This window comes from Drosophila ananassae, chromosome 3L (genome assembly GCF_017639315.1).
Source record: "Drosophila ananassae strain 14024-0371.13 chromosome 3L, ASM1763931v2, whole genome shotgun sequence".
Lineage (NCBI taxonomy): Eukaryota > Metazoa > Arthropoda > Insecta > Diptera > Drosophilidae > Drosophila > Drosophila ananassae.
This window is the reverse complement of record NC_057929.1, coordinates 7426985-7443570: the sequence shown is the minus strand read 5'-3', so window position 1 is coordinate 7443570 and position 16586 is coordinate 7426985. Positions and strand designations below refer to the sequence as shown.

General features: G+C 43.4%; 2 protein-coding genes across 8 annotated transcripts in view; one reads left to right on the top strand and one right to left on the bottom strand.

The window, feature by feature from the left end:
- LOC6495860 (histone-lysine N-methyltransferase 2D) overlaps positions 1 to 16323 on the bottom strand; it is a 63556-nt gene extending 47233 nt beyond the window's left edge. For 3 of the 7 annotated variants that reach the window (XM_014908033.3, XM_001959688.4, XM_044715199.1), the window contains exons 1-3: positions 16170 to 16323; positions 15084 to 15521; positions 10119 to 11754 (exon numbers count right to left, since the gene is read on the bottom strand). In XM_014908033.3, the coding sequence (XP_014763519.1) occupies positions 10119 to 11741 (1623 nt within the window). In that variant the 5' untranslated portion in view covers positions 11742 to 11754; positions 15084 to 15521; positions 16170 to 16323. Of the gene's footprint in view, positions 1 to 446; positions 602 to 10118; positions 11755 to 15083; positions 15522 to 15924 lie in introns of those variants that run through there. The other 4 variants (XM_032450909.2, XM_044715198.1, XM_044715196.1 and 1 more) reach the window with 3 other exon arrangements.
- LOC6494760 (esterase B1) lies at positions 3942 to 6836 on the top strand. The gene is made up of 2 exons (XM_001959689.4): positions 3942 to 4172; positions 4251 to 6836. Exons 1-2 carry the CDS (start codon positions 4126 to 4128, stop codon positions 5902 to 5904), a joined length of 1701 nt encoding a protein of 566 aa, XP_001959725.1. The 5' UTR covers positions 3942 to 4125; the 3' UTR covers positions 5905 to 6836.
- Positions 16324 to 16586: the final 263 nt, after the last annotated feature.

The following is a 16586-nucleotide window of genomic DNA, read 5'->3' as shown; positions in this document are numbered from 1 at the left end:
CAGACGCGGCGTCGTTAACTTATTGTAGCTGTTGTTGTTGTTGTTGGGGGGTTTTTAAAAAACCAGTTTTTGGAGCACTGCCACCGTTACCGGCTACTGTAGGGGATCTGGGTGGCAAGAGTGGGAGCAAGAGCAGGAGAGATGTAGCAGTGAGACATTGAACTGCTTTGACAGCCGTGACTTTTGTTTGCTTTTATTATTAACACAATCTCGCACACGACATTTTTTCTGGCTTTGCTGTTATTTATTATTATTTTTTTTTCTTATTTTTATTGTTGTTGTTACACTTTATTGCCAGTTGTGCATTTATCAATTTTGATTTTATGCGCCCAGGGCACGAAAACAAACGCACAAACACACACACACATCTATAGGAAGGAGAAGGAGAGCAAGTGATTGCCGCAATTTGCCGTTTCTGATAACACCGACGACGACGACGCACTCACACACACATCCAAAACACTCATGTATGTATGTATCTGTGTATCTGTGGCAATAAACAATTGCAAATTGAGATTGAAAATCGCGCGACTGAATGCGAATGGAATGGCCGCCTCGGCCGACGGCGACTGACGAAGTGACGGCGAGAACGGATCGAGCGCGCTCCGCAGCACCACCAGAGGCGTCGGCGCCGGCTGCTCCGTCAACAGCTCTGCCACTGATAGAGTGCCCTGCGTCGCTCTAGAGTAGTTCTTATTTGTTATTTTTGTTGTTGTTGTTGGGGGGCCCGCAAGAAAACAAAGCCAAGTCACAGGCAAAGGCAAAGGCAAATGGTGGCAGCAACAGCAACAACAACAACAATCACAGCAAAGCCAGCCCCAACGACAAAAAGGGGCAGCTAAAACAAACGCAAACAAACAAACGACTCTGCTGAGCAGTTGCCGCCGGCAGCGACGCCATCGTCAACGCCAACGCCATCTCATAGCCATCGCCGGCTTCGTGGGGAGCTCACACACGCACACACTACCACGCCGGCACACACAGATACGCGAATCTACGAAAAAGCTAAAACGGAGCCAGGGGAGCCGGGGAGCCACGGAGCACGACATGAACCACATTCAATTGGAGCGGCGAATGGCAAGACAAAAACACCGCAAAAAGCAAAGCCAAAAAGCGTTGAGCAAAAAAACAAAAATAAATGAAATAAAAAGCATGAAAAGAGCAGTTAGTAATGGCTGAGACTGCGACAAAGGGAACTAGTTCCGGAAACAGGAACTTGAAGTGTTTATTTATGGCAGAGAAATACAGTTATAATGGTGGTGCCTTTCATACTTGTGTTTTTAAACAGCTTTAAGAAAAAAATATTGTATTTCTATATTTTTCATCTAAAAAATAATATAAATAAAGTTTCTTTAAGATTTTAAATATTTGTAATTATATATTAAACCCTTAATTATTAAAATGTGCAATAAATTTAAAGACAAATAGAACTAGTTCCGGAAACAGGAACTAAAAAAGTTTATTTATGAAGGAGGATACTGTTCTCTTACATTTTTATCTTCCATTTTTATCTTTTATCTACTAATTCCTAAAACTCTATTTTTCTTTACTTTTTAAAAATGTAAAATGCATCTATATAAAGTGGGAAATTAAAATCTAAACAATAAATCTAAACCTTTTCCTTTGGGGAAAACATACATAAGTTAAAATCATGCTAATCATAAAATCCACACTTAAATATGAAAATATGCAACTAATTAAATACACACAATTATAAATTAGAATTTTGTGGAAATTTCGCACGCAAATATTTGCATTTGTTTGTTATAATTGGGATGCCAGCCATCAATAAATAAGTGGGAAGCCATAATTAAAAACCAACAATTAAGAACAAAACCATCAGCTACGAGGCTGGCCAGCTAAATCAATTTAAAATGTGAAAATGGCTGGAAAAACACACACCTTTAATAAATTCAAGCTCTCAAACGCACACACTATCGATTAATTTTTCCACTTTTTTGTTTCGATTTTTAGCAAACATTCTCTTCTAATTGAATTGAATACCGAATTGACCCCACAGTTTGGCTTTATTGCCTGAAATTCCCCTTATGACGGCAGCCAACCCTGAAAAATGGACAAAAAAAGATAGAACTACAGGAAACTGTAGCAAAAAAAATAAAAGAGAAGTAGGACAAGGATAGGAGAGCTGTGGGCCTGGGGTCGGGGGTCATCACCTTTGGCAAGTAGACGGTGCCTACTTCATGTAAACATTACTCCATAAAGGGAAGACAGAAGCAGACGCAGGCACTTGGAGGTCGTCATGGCAAGAGTGAAGATACAAGTGGAAGGAGCTATTCAAAAGATACAGGGAACTATGAATAAAAAGGATAATCCATCTAAAAGATAGATTGTTCATGAGAGAAAGGGTTTGCTAAGAATGTTATTAGATATATCATATTTGTATTCCATCTAATCCCTCTTTAAGGAATCTCCACTGTATCTAGATTTAGAATGCGTAGCCAGTGTGAAATTGCAATGGCGCCGTGCTGAAAAGCGGAGCAAACAAGAAAACAGCAACAACGGCAACAAACGCTCTCCAACATAGATTGCAATGTTTATTTATTTAGTCGATGGCAGCACAGCAGCACCAACAAGCCCCAGCCCGGAATCTGCACAATGTGGGCATATTCTGGGAGAACTCAACTGCGGGGGAGATGCACTCAGACACACTTGGAGACCCAATAATCCACCTGGCAACAGTAAAATCGGAAACAATGTAGGCGAAATACCAAACCAAATTGAATTCAACAAACAGACAGGACAGGACAGAGGATAAAGGGTTTTCAGTTTGCCGGAAAATTGAATTTAATTCAAATGAAATTGCATTCAAGTCTTTAGGAGATAAGTAATCATAGGTATCTAGTATCCAGTGTTTAAAGAGCGAAACCCAGAACAGGACGAAGTCAGTCAGTCAGCGCGATAACAAAAGTTAAGTAAACGCACACAAACACAGACCGGCTAACAAACAAACAAACAAACAAACAGACAAACAAATGAAACAAAGTAAACGAAACAAAACAAAGCTAACAGAGGAGCAGACCATCTAAGCTGGGTAGGGCGGAGTTGGAGCCAAATTAAATGTTAGTTCAGAGCAGACGAAGTGTGAAATAATCACATTAACTAATGCACAAACAGCGCAGACGAGAGCCACAGGAGACACTCGTTGTCAGGGAAACCTTAGCCCACTGGAGCTCTTTCTCGGAATACTTACAAAGTCTCCACAACCACCCACACACAGCCTCTTAAGTCATCGCCGACGTCATCGTTGAAAGAGTAAAAGAGTGAGTTCCAAAGACATAAAGCCCCAATACTATTGTAATTCTTAATTAATGACAGTCAGACATAGCTCGAGAACAAAGAGATATAATAGATCTGGGAGTATATAGATAAGACTATGTAACTACTACTCATAAAGCTTGAAGAGAAGCAACAAGTAGCTTCATCTAATCAGTATATAGACCTTTTTAACCTTTAATTAAGCTATTTTGGCTTATAAAAAGATCTATAAAGTAAACCCTAATATAGTAGACCTCCTGAACCTGCCATTAAGGCTTCCCAGAAAGTTAATCTTAAGGGGTTTACTCGAGTGTCATTATTATTTGCACTTTTTAATCTCTGTGTAGCCATATTAGCCATAAATATTTGATTTCCCAACCTGGACCCTTGTGTCTTATCACTTTCGGTATCAAAATCTAGACCAATGTTCGGGCCCAATTAGGGATAGCCGTGGTTATATAGCAACAGATCCCACATATGGCCGAAAGTGGAGCCAAACCGAATTGGTGAGGGGGTGAGAGGTTAGTGGGTCCAAACAGCAGTAATTATGGTCAACCCACCACTCACCCACCCAACCACCACCCACCACCCACCACCCCATGCCCATGCCATCATCTCCCACCCCATTGAGGGTGTGGCGGCTATCTAAACAATTTTATCATCTACTGGAGCGCCCAGAAAGCATTTCAGTCTGTGTCTGACGTTCGAGCGCGTTGGAAGTGCCGGGAGATTGTGGCCAAAGGAGATTATTTTTATACAAACTGTCTTATATACACACATCCTATATATACAAATCGGAATATTAAATATAGAGAGAGAGCGAGTATTGTAACTGGAGCACAGGGAGCAATGGATCTGAATCTGGGTTTCGGCGACAAGCTCAAGTTGGGCGCCAAGTAAGTGAAAACTTTGCAAAAAAAACCAAAAGCTCCTGCGATGAGTCATCATAACCTCTGGCCTTTCGGCCTTTTCAGAGCCATCGGCCATAAGGTTACCCAGTACAGGCTCAGCACGGGCAAGACCAAGGAGCTGGCCACAAAGTATGGCCAGCTGAAGGGTCAACAGCGCAGGACCTTCTACGACGGAGAGACCTACTACTCCTTCGAGGGCATCCCCTTCGCCCAACCACCTGTGGGTGAGTTGCGATTCCGCGCCCCCCAACCATCCAGCGCCTGGAAGGGCGTCCGGGACTGCACCTATGCCCGGGATAAGCCCATGCAACGGAATGTCATCACAACCACGGCCGAGGGCTCCGAGGACTGCCTGTATCTGAACGTCTATGCCAAGAAACTCGAGTCGCCGCAACCACTGCCGGTGATGGTATGGATTTATGGGGGTGGCTTTCAGATTGGCGGAGCCTCTCGCGAAATCTATGGACCCGACTACTTCATGAAACATGATGTCATCCTAGTCACCCTTAACTATCGCGTGGGCGCTTTGGGCTTTCTCAGTCTCAAGGACGAGGGCCTGAAAGTTCCCGGCAATGCGGGCCTCAAGGACCAAATACTGGCCCTGCGCTGGGTCAAGGAGAACGTGGCCAGTTTCAATGGTGATCCCGAGAACATAACCCTCATGGGTGAGTCGGCTGGGGCGGCTTCTGCGCACATCCTGATGCAATCGGAGCAAGCACGTGGCCTCTTCCATCGGGCCATAGTCCAGTCCGGATCGGCTTTGTGTGAATGGGCGACGCAACAGGATCGGAACGGCGTCCGAAGGCTGGCCAAGAAGTTGGGCTTCTCTGGGAATCTGGAGAGTGAGGAGGAGATCTTGAAGTTCTTCCAACAGGTGCCGGCCGGCAAGTTGGCCGTCCACTGCAATGCGATTGTCACCCAGGAGGAGGAACGTGACTATGAGATTATAGCCTTTGGTCCTGTCATCGAGTCATATGTGGGGGAAGATTGCGTCGTGCCGAAGCCCCAGCAGGAGCAGCTGTCCCAGGCCTGGGGCAATGAGATTCCCATGATCATAGGCGGCACCTCCTTCGAGGGACTCTTCTCGTACCAGAGCACCCTGAAGGATCCAACGCACATGCTGAGCGCCTTCGAGGCGATTATTCCGCGGAAGATACGCGACAGCATCGACAAGGACGAGCTGGGGGAGATGGTGAGGCGGCTGAAGTCCTCCTACTTCGATGACCCGGAGAGGGCCAGCATGGAGCTGTTCGAGTGCCTGCACATCCTGAGCATCAAGAACTTCTGGCACGACATCCACCGGACTCTGCTGGCCCGGCTGGCCTACGCCCCAACCTCGCCCACCTACCTCTATCGCTTCGACATGGACTCGTCGCACTTCAACCAGTACAGGATCATCAAGTGCGGCAAGAAGGTCAGGGGAGTGTGCCACGCGGACGATCTGTCCTACATGTTCCATGGCCTGCTCTCCACCAAGCTGGACAAGGACTCGCCCGAGTACCGCACCATAGAACGGATGATCGGCATGTGGACGTCCTTCGCCACCAACGGCGATCCCAACTGCGAGGTTATAGCGCCCTTGAAGTGGGATCCCCTGAAGCCCGGTGGTCCCGAGCTATGCCTCAACATAGCCGATGGTCTGGAGTTCATACCGCTGCCGGAAAGCAAACAGTTTGTGGTCTGGGACAGTTTCTACACCCGGGAGAGTCTCTATTGAGCGCCTCCAGCATGAATTTTAAAGAACAAACTATATTTTGTAATATTTATCGGCCCATACCAAATATCTCGCTTTAAATGTTATATATGTTTTGAACAAATGCGTGAAAGTACAAACCAAAATCAAAGGTAATCTATTAGCTTTATGGAATCAGGTAAAAGATTAACAAACAATAAGGACTCGGCACTCATAAAATTTATCTTTCTTTAATTATGACGTAAAATATTGACCCATAAACTGAATTCTTTCTGCCTTTTTTATGATTTTTGGCAACGTTTTCGGTTTGGAATTGATTTGCCAGCCGGTTCTACCCGGTTCTAGTGTCTGGGTCGTGTTCTCGTATCTCTTATTGACTTTTTGGCAGCCGGCCAGGAAATTCGCGAAAGCCAAGGGAATACCGCAGGTCATTCTTGTCAATCCAATAATCGGGTCTTCTTTCCTGTTTTTGTTCTACTTTTCTCTTGTTTTGTTTTCTTCTGATTTTATTTTCTTGATCCATTCACAAACCTCCTAAATTAATGGATGTCGGTGGGTTTTTAGGATTCAGGGGAACTGTCGAGAGTCTCAGGTCATTTTATTGAGAATTTTATAATGTTTACCCTGGCACTTATATGATTTATTGTTTAAAGTTGAAACTTTAAATGTATTTTTAACCAAACGAGGTACGAGAGTTGAATTAATTTGCACATTTATGCGGAGCTTAATTATTGAACAAAAAAACCGGTTTTTTGAGGCATAGCGATGGGGGATACCCCTTAAATGGTTTTGTTTCTAAAATTTTTACTAAACACAAATGCCTTAAAACAAATCTACGAATTTTTACGAACAAAAAGCATTTATAAATGGTGTGTTTTTTAATTAATACTTTTTATATAATAATATTAATATTTATTTACAATAAAAATAATAAACTGTGAAATTGTGAAAAGCAATCGCCGTGTGTTTAAAATTCGGAATGGGGGTATCTCTGATGTGATTTGTTTATACGGTTTTCGATTTTGTTTATTTAGATATAGTTTATGGCTTTGGTTTATTTTCGGATTCTGGCATTTAGCCAAACAAACCAATCAATTTTGATTCTTTTCCCCTTTTTTTCTCAGAGATCTTTAAATAAAATGCGAGAATAAATATTTAAATTGCTTTTCGCACTTTCCGTTGAATGGAGATTCTGGGAGGTGGGTCTGGGAGGATGGTTGACCAGACCAGTAGTTGGTAGGCCTGGTTTTCTGGCTGTTGGCCAAAAAGAGAATTTCCATGGTTTACTGGGTTAAATTTAATTAATTTGTCTCGCCAGCAGAGTCCTCCTCCCCCCACAGCCCAGCCTGATTATTTATTCATTCTGCATTTTTCCCTGAATAGGCCTCTTCTGCATTGCAGCTTTTCCAATTTTATTTTTTATTTTATTTATTTATTTATTAAATCGTGAGTATTATTTTTTTCATTTTCAGAAAATTGCTATTTTTATTTGGACTCTACGTTTTTCTGCGAAATTTACACAATTCCAATTAATGGCATTTAATTATTTATCCGGCATTTTACACATTGCATTCCCCATGTTGCAAGCGGCGCCTGCGCTGGCGTCTGCGTCGACTGCGGCAGAGGCTGCGGCAGCGGCAGCGACTGAGGCAGAACTCCAGCAGCTGTGAATTTTGCATTTTTATAGCTTGTTGGAAATTTCTGCTCTGAATTTAAAATTCAAATTGTTTTGGTTTCGTGTCGAGGGCTGGCGACTGTGGGGGGTGGTTGGGTGGTGGGGCATTGTGGTCAGTGGGTGGTTCTACAAATTAATTTGCATTTGTGGGCTTTGTTGCGTGTGAAAAAAATAAAGGGTGTGTGAAAATGGGGTTTTTTCCCAAAAGTATTTGAGGTTAAAGTTTGTAAAAAATTCAGCTTTTTTCGCTTTAATTCAAAAGCTTGAAATTAAAACATTTCATCAGACAATTAAACAGAAAAAGGGCAATGACTTAATCACTTAAATAGTGGCCATAAAAAAATGTAGAGTATAAAAAAGTAAATATTTTTTAAATAAAAAAACCTTGAATGAATCACTAAACTAAATACTACACACATCTCCCATAAAAAACCAGGGCAACGTCTCACAATTTATAAATACATTTTTTGCATTCAGAAATAACAAAAATCGAAATAATCATTCAAAAATAAAAAAAAAAGAAATGGAAAAAGAGACACCAATAAAGAAAGAATAACAAAAAATACAAAAACAAAACGAAAGAAGGGAAATAATCGCGGAAAGCTATTAAAATTTAATCAGAAACACAAGCGACCCTGCGGTCAAAATTCCCACAACATTCGCCGCCTTCCCGAGGTTCCCCAACTGACCCCCGACCCTGTCCCTCCTACCGCCTGGCTCGTGGTCCATGATGATGATGATAATGCCCTCTTCCGACGGGGGATGGAGGGGGACTATAGAATACATATAGCATTTTACCATTCAGTTGGCTGTCGGGAGTATGTGGATGCTGACGACGACGACAGAGACTACGACCCCACTGATTAATCGTCCGCGCTGTGGAGAGCCCTACTCCCGGGTCAACCTCCATGGCGCCAACATCATCATGATCGCCACACCATCTTCATCATCGTCCTCATACCCATCCTCATCCTCATCGGGGCTGTGGCAATATTTTTGTTTATTTTGATTCGTGCGACGCGAAAAACTGCTCTCGTGAATTTGTTTCCCATTTTTATCATACCCTATCGAAGGGTACTTTAAATATATCGAGTATTGTGAAACATTCTGTCTTGTTTTATAATAAAAAATCAGGATATTTTAGCAACCCTTTAGTAATAATTATCAGATTCTTAAGCGAAATAAGTGGGTCCTATTCGAAATTGTAAAAATATGCATGGGGATGACAATATGGCTTAATCCGATGTCTATATCTTTGGCAATAATCTTCCGATTCTTAAGCGGGATACCTTAATCGAATCGTGGATGGATTTTCAATAGATCTGCATCAAAATCTTGGGAACAATTTTTGTTTAGATTTTTTGTAAAATTTTCTTCAAATTTTTGAAACAGGCATGGGGCCAACACTAATTTTGAAAAAGGCATGGGTATGACAATATGGCTCACTCCGATGACTATAACTTGGCCATAAATCATCAGATCCTTAAGCGGGATACCTTTATCGAATCGTGGAAGGATTCTTCATAGATCTGCATCAAAATCTCGGAACAAATTTTTTTTTACATTTTTTATAAAATTTTGAGATTCAACTTTTTGAAAAAGGCATGGGGCTGACATTATGGCCCCTTTCGATGACTATAAATTGGCCAAAAATCATCAGATCCTTAAGCGGGATACCTTTATCGAATCGTGGATGGATTCTCCATCATCCTCCATAAAAATCTGGGAGCAACATTTTTTTTTAATTTATTGTGAAATTTTGGGGGTCGAAAAAGCATCGGGATGACAACATGGCCTCCTCCGATGTCTATATCTTTGACAATAATCCTCCGATTCTAGAAAGAAACACCTTCATAGAATCGTAGATCCATTCTCTTCCGACTTGTATCAAAATATAGAAGCACCAAAATATACATTTTTGAAAAACGTCGTACAACGTCAAGAGTATTCAAGTGTCGACGCGGCCCAGAGGCCACGTTCCTTTCATGTTTTATTGTCCTTTTCTGAATTTGTTATTTTATTTGTGGCCATGTTTGCTATTGCCGTTTTGCATTTCCTCTTTATTTCCAGACCCAGCGTGTGCTCCCCCTGGCAGGGAACTGCTCCTCCTCCTCCTGCCGACAACCGCCCAACAGACATACACTTTTTTCATCGAATTCCATTATTTATGCGAGAGTGAACAATATTGAAATTTTCACAAAATATTTTCAAAGCGGGGGGCGCTTTCATAAACATTTCTATTTGCATATTCAAACATTTTATGGGAGCACGTAGTCGTTTTGGGTTTTAAATTAAAGCGAGAGCTTCAATTTTATTAAAATTCAGAGCTCTTATTGAAAAAATCCAAAGAGATGGTTTATTATTTTAAAATTTTAAACTTCCTCCCCGAGAACTAGTCCGATCTGGGGATCGACCTCGTTTCGGAGATCGGAGAAGATGCAAATGAGGAAACATCCATCCCAAACCGGATGAATCCCCTCCTCCATATGCATGTATGCCAATGACAGATTGAATTTCTTTCGAAGAACCCTCCCGGAGAGGCAGATTTGAATTGCTAACTCACCTGGTGAGCATTCCACTGATGCATGAGGTCCTCGTAGCAGGGCAGGCACGCCTGAATCATTCCCCGGGGATCCTTTGGACGGGAGCGAGCTGGACGCGGATGCTGCTCGTTGAAGAGCGGAAAATAGGCCACCGCCTGGCCAGGTCTTCCCGTTTCCCGGGGCTTCACCGTACTCAGCTCCATGAGACTGCCGCGGCGCTGCTCGTCGCCGCAGACGTAGCAGACCTCCGTGATGGAGTTCTTGTCGGGCATGGAGAGGTCCAGGATGCCCACCTCCGACTGGGGCTGGCTAGAGGACGGCGCCGCACTGGCACTGCGAGGGGCGGCCGGCGGCGGGGGAGCACTGGCGCTGGAGGAGGAGTTCCGGAGGTCCAGTACCGTGGCATTGTCGTCGTCGGCGCTGGGAGTCGGTAAAGGTGGTTGGCCACTTCCAGGCGACGGCAGGGCACTGTAGGGATTGCCCTTGTAGTGCGAGGATGGTTCTCCTCCGGCGCCTCCGCCGGAGCTCACCTGCTGGAGCATGTGGTAGGCGGCCGTCTGCTGCTGCAGCTGCTGGTACTGGGCGGGATGATAGGCCGCCTGGCCCGGATACCCAGCCGGCGGTGGATTGGCGGCCGGGGAGGAGCTCAGCTTGAACTTCTGATGGGCGTAGTTGCCCGACTGGCGGCTAAGGGCCGCCGGCGGCTCGCTGGGCGGTCGGGATGTGGGCGAGGCCACCGGCATATCCCGCGACTGCGGACGACTCAGGTACCGGTTGTGGTTGCTCGACGGTGTGGTGGAGTTCCTTGGGTAGAAGTCCCCACCACCACCGGCGGCACTGGGATTTGGCGAGGGCGAGGCATTCCTCGAGGTACTGAGATGATGGTGCTGGAGGTGGGCTTGCGGCTGCTGCGGCGAGTAGTGCCTGGACAGAGCGTAGGGATCATGGCCCTCCACCAGGCCACCGTTCTGGGTGAGATGCTCGGCACTCAGGCCCAGGACCTGGGCGGCGTACTCGCTCTGGGTGGCCACATCCGCTCCGATGTAGCCCTTGCCGTCCACCCGCTTCATGTGGTAGATGCGCTGCAGCAGCGGCTTCTTCTGCCGCTCGTAGGCGTCCCACTGCTCGTTGAGGGACCGGAAGCAGAGCATACACGCCCACACGTACTCCTGGCCGGGAGCCACTGCCGGTACCCCGTTCGGTGGCTCATGTCGCTCCAGAAAGGGGAAATATGACTCTGCTGGTCGCTCGGCGTTATATCGGATCCGCAGGGGCTGCGGCTCATAGCCGCCATGTCCTCCGCACACAAAGCACACCGTCATGGCCGCCACTTGGTGATGGTCGGGTGGCGCCGAAGCCCTTCCGGTCGATTTGGCGCTTGCCCCGGCCATGTGCGGCGGATAGAAGTGCTGGCCAGGATGCGGGGGATAGCCCAAGTGGTACGGGTCGCCGGGCGTTCGAGTGCGATGAGCTGCCGCCGCTCCCGGCGAGGGCATCAGCTCGGCCGGCGGGTAGGGATGCTTGCTGGCGGGCAGCGAGGGCGGCGCCGATGCCGGAGAGGGCGGAGTGGGCGTGGTTGCTGGCTCGGATTGCTGGCTGCCACCGCGAAGTTCATTTTTGATGTATGCCTTCGCCTTTTCCATAATACACACCAGTCTGTAATAGGAAGAGATGACAGAGTGGTGGAAATTATTAAATAGAGGTCGTTTCTTGGACAAGATGAATGGGTAGTATATTTAGTAAATATTTTCTTTTTTTTTTCCCCTCTAATAACCCCGTTCTAGTCCCCGCCCATTTGACATATTTTTCGCGAGGAAATTCGAGGCTCGTTAGTCGCGGGAGATAACCTATTTCATCTCCTCCGGGCGGGCTCCTGATAACCCGCCGCACACACCAATCATGATCTCTGAGCTCTGGGCATCTCGATGTGGGAAGTATTTAATAAAAAAAATAAAAAACAATGTAAAAAATATGCTAAGTGATTCGTCGATTTGTCGGACGTTGCTTCTTGTTTCTGATTTACTTTTTTTATTTGATTTTTGCGCGCATTTGTTTCCATTAATATATACATTTTTTTTTCAGACATGTGACGCAAGTTGAAGACTCGAAAAGAAAATAAATAACCAACCAGAATAAAAACAACAAAAGCTGATAACAATCTGAAACAAAAATCAGGAGGAGAGGAAAGCCCAAGTCAGTCAGCCATCCAGCCAGTCAGTTGAGAGGAAGAACTCACACTTTAGATTTCCAGAAAAATCCAGACAGATTTTCAGCCTGGCTAAATATAATTCCGCTTATTTGTTTATGGCACGAATGGCCAGATCCGACACACAATCGTGCTAATTCGCTTTATCAAGTACACACTATATAGTATATAGTATATATGCCAACTCAGGCAGCTAAACAGTTTGGTGGTGCCCTCGTTTAGCATTTCCGATTGATGATCATCGTCGTGAAATCTGAATTCTAAATTATTATTTTCTGGCATTATTTATTTACAAAATATTCTTGCCGTTTTCCAGCTGTAATTTTTGCAAAACAAAATAAGCAATAATAAAGTTGTAAAATGTAAACAAGAGCCATGAAAATGGATGTTTTTAATACCCAGTACTGGGAGAGTAGAAGGGTATATGGAAATTGTGAGAAAGTATGTAACAAAGATATGTTCTTTAATCATTCACATTATAGTCAGAAGTAGATTTTCTGAAGAGTTACTGTCTTCTACCTAAGCACCCAAAAGTATGCAACTAAATACTATTTTTTTTTAAAGGTTATAGACATCTAGATGAGTACCAGGTATAGTATAGTCTGATAACTCAACTGTCCTTGTTTCATATTATTTTTAATTTATTTATGCGCATTTTTATTGATTTTTTTTTTGTTTGCCGTTTTGTGGAAAGTGGGAAATGGTATGCAATTGTTTTTGTTTTTAAGCCACATAGCTGCAGGAAGCCTGTAGCCTGTGGCAAGCGCGGCGGAGGAGGCGGAGAAGGAGTCTCTCCCAGTGCTCATATTTTATATTTTTCCCTTATTTTTGCTTGTGCAAGCTTTTAAGAGTTGTTTGCTGTAGTATGGGTATTTTTTTCCATATTTTTGTTCACAATTTTTCACCAGCGCCTGCACTTGAACATTGTTGCTTTTGTTTCCCAGCCCCACCTGGCCCAGCTCCTGCCTGGTCCTTCCACTGCCAGTTGTTTTCAAAAGTTTTCCAAACAGCACACAGGAACATTTTTATGGCTCTCGTGTCCTTGTTTTTGTTTTTTTGCGCCCCAGGAGAGATGTGGGAGATGGGGGCGTGGCTACAGCCGAACAAGTGAAATAGAAAACCCAACGAAGCATTCTTAAAGTTGTTCCCCCAAAAAAAAAATTTTGTTGCAAGCTCCCCAGGCTTTAAGTATTGAAAGTGGCGCTTATCGTAGATGGTCTTGGCTTTCAGTTAGAAGGGGAGGAGGAGAGCGGAACAAGGCTCCAGCGGAAGTTCCTTCCAACAACAACAACTACGAACTAGTTCCAGGACATGAAAGATAAAGTTGCGTTGTTGAGAAAGTTTTTAGCGTAGTTTGGGAACTCTTTTTTTTTCTTATTTTTTTCCCATTATTCTTTTTCTCGATTATAAGGTGTATGTGTGTTTGAGGCACTTTTTTAAAACATTTATATATTTTCCTTCTTTTCTTTGCCAAGTGAGTTAAGGTGCTTAAGTCCTTTTTTCTCCATCTATTCTAGTCCTTTATTGTTGTTCGAGTAAACGCCTCGGGGGGGGGGGGGGGGGGGGGGGGGGGGGGGGAGGGAGAGGGGCTGCTGCGAGGCAACTGCATTTGAGCTTGTTTCCTTGCCAAAAAGGAGCAAAAATTTAATAATAAATCTGAAAATGAAATATGAAATTGCCGTGCGCCAAAAAGGATGCTGTTGCTGTCTGTTGTTGTGCGAATATTTCTACGGATGTTCATATTTCATATTTTCAGAGCCATCTTTCCTCTTGCTGGCCTGGCCTTTGATGCAATTCAAGTAACGAGAGCGAAATTGAATTTTAAAATTTGCATTTCCACCAAAAAAAATAAATAAAAAATAAGCTATATGACAGCCGAAGAGGGGTTTCTGAAAAAAAATGGAATTTTTTAAATAGCATTCCGCGCAATAAACTCTCTCGGAATCAAATAAAACAACATGGACATGCAATTTTATGGCAGGACGTCGGTCCTCTGGCCTCTGTCCTCACGCAACAACCAAAAAAAACAGAAAAACAAAAAAAAATAAATAAAAAAGGATGTTAAAACAAAAAGACCGCTCAACATTTTTTCCATTAAGGGTTCCCGAAAAAAAAACGAAAAGAAAACAAAAAGCAAAGGCTAAAAGGGTTCTGGAAAGTGGGGGATCTGAGCCGATTGCCTGCCTGGAGGCTAAATTTTAAACAAAAACAGAAATCTTTTCAAAAAAAAGGCAAAATAATAACCATAGTCGTTTCTCTCTTTAATAATTCGAACTTGGAACCAAATACACAAAAAATAAATGCATATTTCATCTCTTAATTTCTAAATTAAATTCTTATATAATATACAATTAGTATAATTTATAGTACGATAATAAGGTATAGCAATACCTGGCACTAAAAATTAGTTACACCAACTAAACTGTTAATAATTGCTGTATATATATTTTTTAAGTGGAATTCCCATACGATCCCATGACTAATGCCTGAGAGCCTCCGATTTCCGAGTGAGAACTTGACTAATTCTCCCAATATCCATGGCGAATCCGGCCCGACACAGGCTGGGCTATAATTTAAATGGGAATTATCGCGCTGATGGATATGGCTGAAAACTCGTTTAAAATAGACCCATAACCGTATTATGGAAATGTCTATTATGCAATCTATAATTGTCAGATTTCAGGATGTCTGTGGAATTGATTTAAATTGAATTTTCAATTGCTGTTTTTTTCTATTTTTATTTCTAATGATAATATGGCCTAATTGTTCCGATACTGACCTGTGCGCGGGGTTCGGCCTATTCCAGTTGACTTTTATTAATCCAACTCATGTGCTTGTCGTTTTTTATTTCTTTTTTGTTTTGTTTTTTAGTTTAATTGAAGGCTGGAAAGGCTGGAGAGAGAGGTGGAAAGACGACAAGGCTTTAAGCGCCTTAAGTGGGTGTACTAGCTTCTGGGCGGAAAACACATCGGGGATTTAGGCACTTTCTTTACTTTCTTTTTGTTTCTTTTTTTTTTGTTTGTCACTTTCTTTTAATTTATTTATTTACTTTTTTTGTGTATTGGTTGGTTGGTTGCTTTGGAAGCTTGTAAGAGCACAAATGGAATTATGTTGAGCAATAATAGTATTACTTATTGGACTCGTTTTCTCAGCTGTTTTGGAGCTTTCTTGGCCATATTTTTTTTGTATTTTTTTGTATTTAGTTGGTTGAGCAAAACTGAAATGAAAATTTTATTCGTTTCATTGACACTTTTTGGGGCATTGTTGGTTTTTTTTTTGTTTTTTGTTTTCAACGCGAGCGTTGCAAGCAAGGCATTGTAAACATTTACAGAATTTCCCCCTCATGGCCACTGCGGTGGTCTCTGCGCCGACAGCGACGCTAGCTGAGGCAGCGGCCGAGGCAGAGGCAGAGGGCAGCGACAGCGACTGCAGCAGAGAAGTGCGACACCATTTCACCGGCGACGAAAACAGAAAACACTGAAAAAACCGAAACGAGGCGAAAGAATCAAGAATCGAGATCACCCGCTGCTGCTGCAACTAGTGCTGCGGCAGCAAGAACTATGTATCAAGCAAGGCGCTTGATTTTCGCCTTTTTAACAAGGTTTCTTTTTATATCCGACCTTGGGATTGTTGGCTTTTAGAGCTGAACTCTTGGACAGCAACAGCTCCCGCAAATAAAGCTTATCCAATTGTTTGCTTTTGCGTTCGCTGCCTCTGCTTGTTGCTACTGCTGCTGCTGCTGCTGCTGCTGGGCTGCTCAGCCGCTGCTCTGCCAGCGTCGACGATGGGGTAGACCATGGGGCTTTTACGGATTTCTTTTTTCCGGAGTTTTAACTAAATTCAACCGTGCGGTGGCAATATTTACTGATTATTTCGCGCTGCAGCTGTTTTATTCGCGGAGGTTGGAGACGGACAGCTAGTGATGGAACTTGTGGGGGCCGAGTTGGCTGTTCTTGTTTTGGTCTCTTCGCCCCCAACTATCGATGTTATTTGGGATCCGTGCCCACCACTAACATATTCGATATCCAGCCACATATCGATATTTTTATTTTTTATTCGATTTTTTGCAGTATTTTTTGGTATGTTTTCTGGCAAGGCCGTCCTGGACGGTGCTGCCGGAAATACGTTAAATTTAAATACAGTAATGTAATAAAAAGAAATACAAGGTAAAAAATTACAAATTCAATAAAAATCATAGTATAAAATCATAAACTATTTTCAGGATGGGAGGTACCAGAAGTAGGACAGTATTTTGTAGGACAGTAGGACAGAAAACAGTATT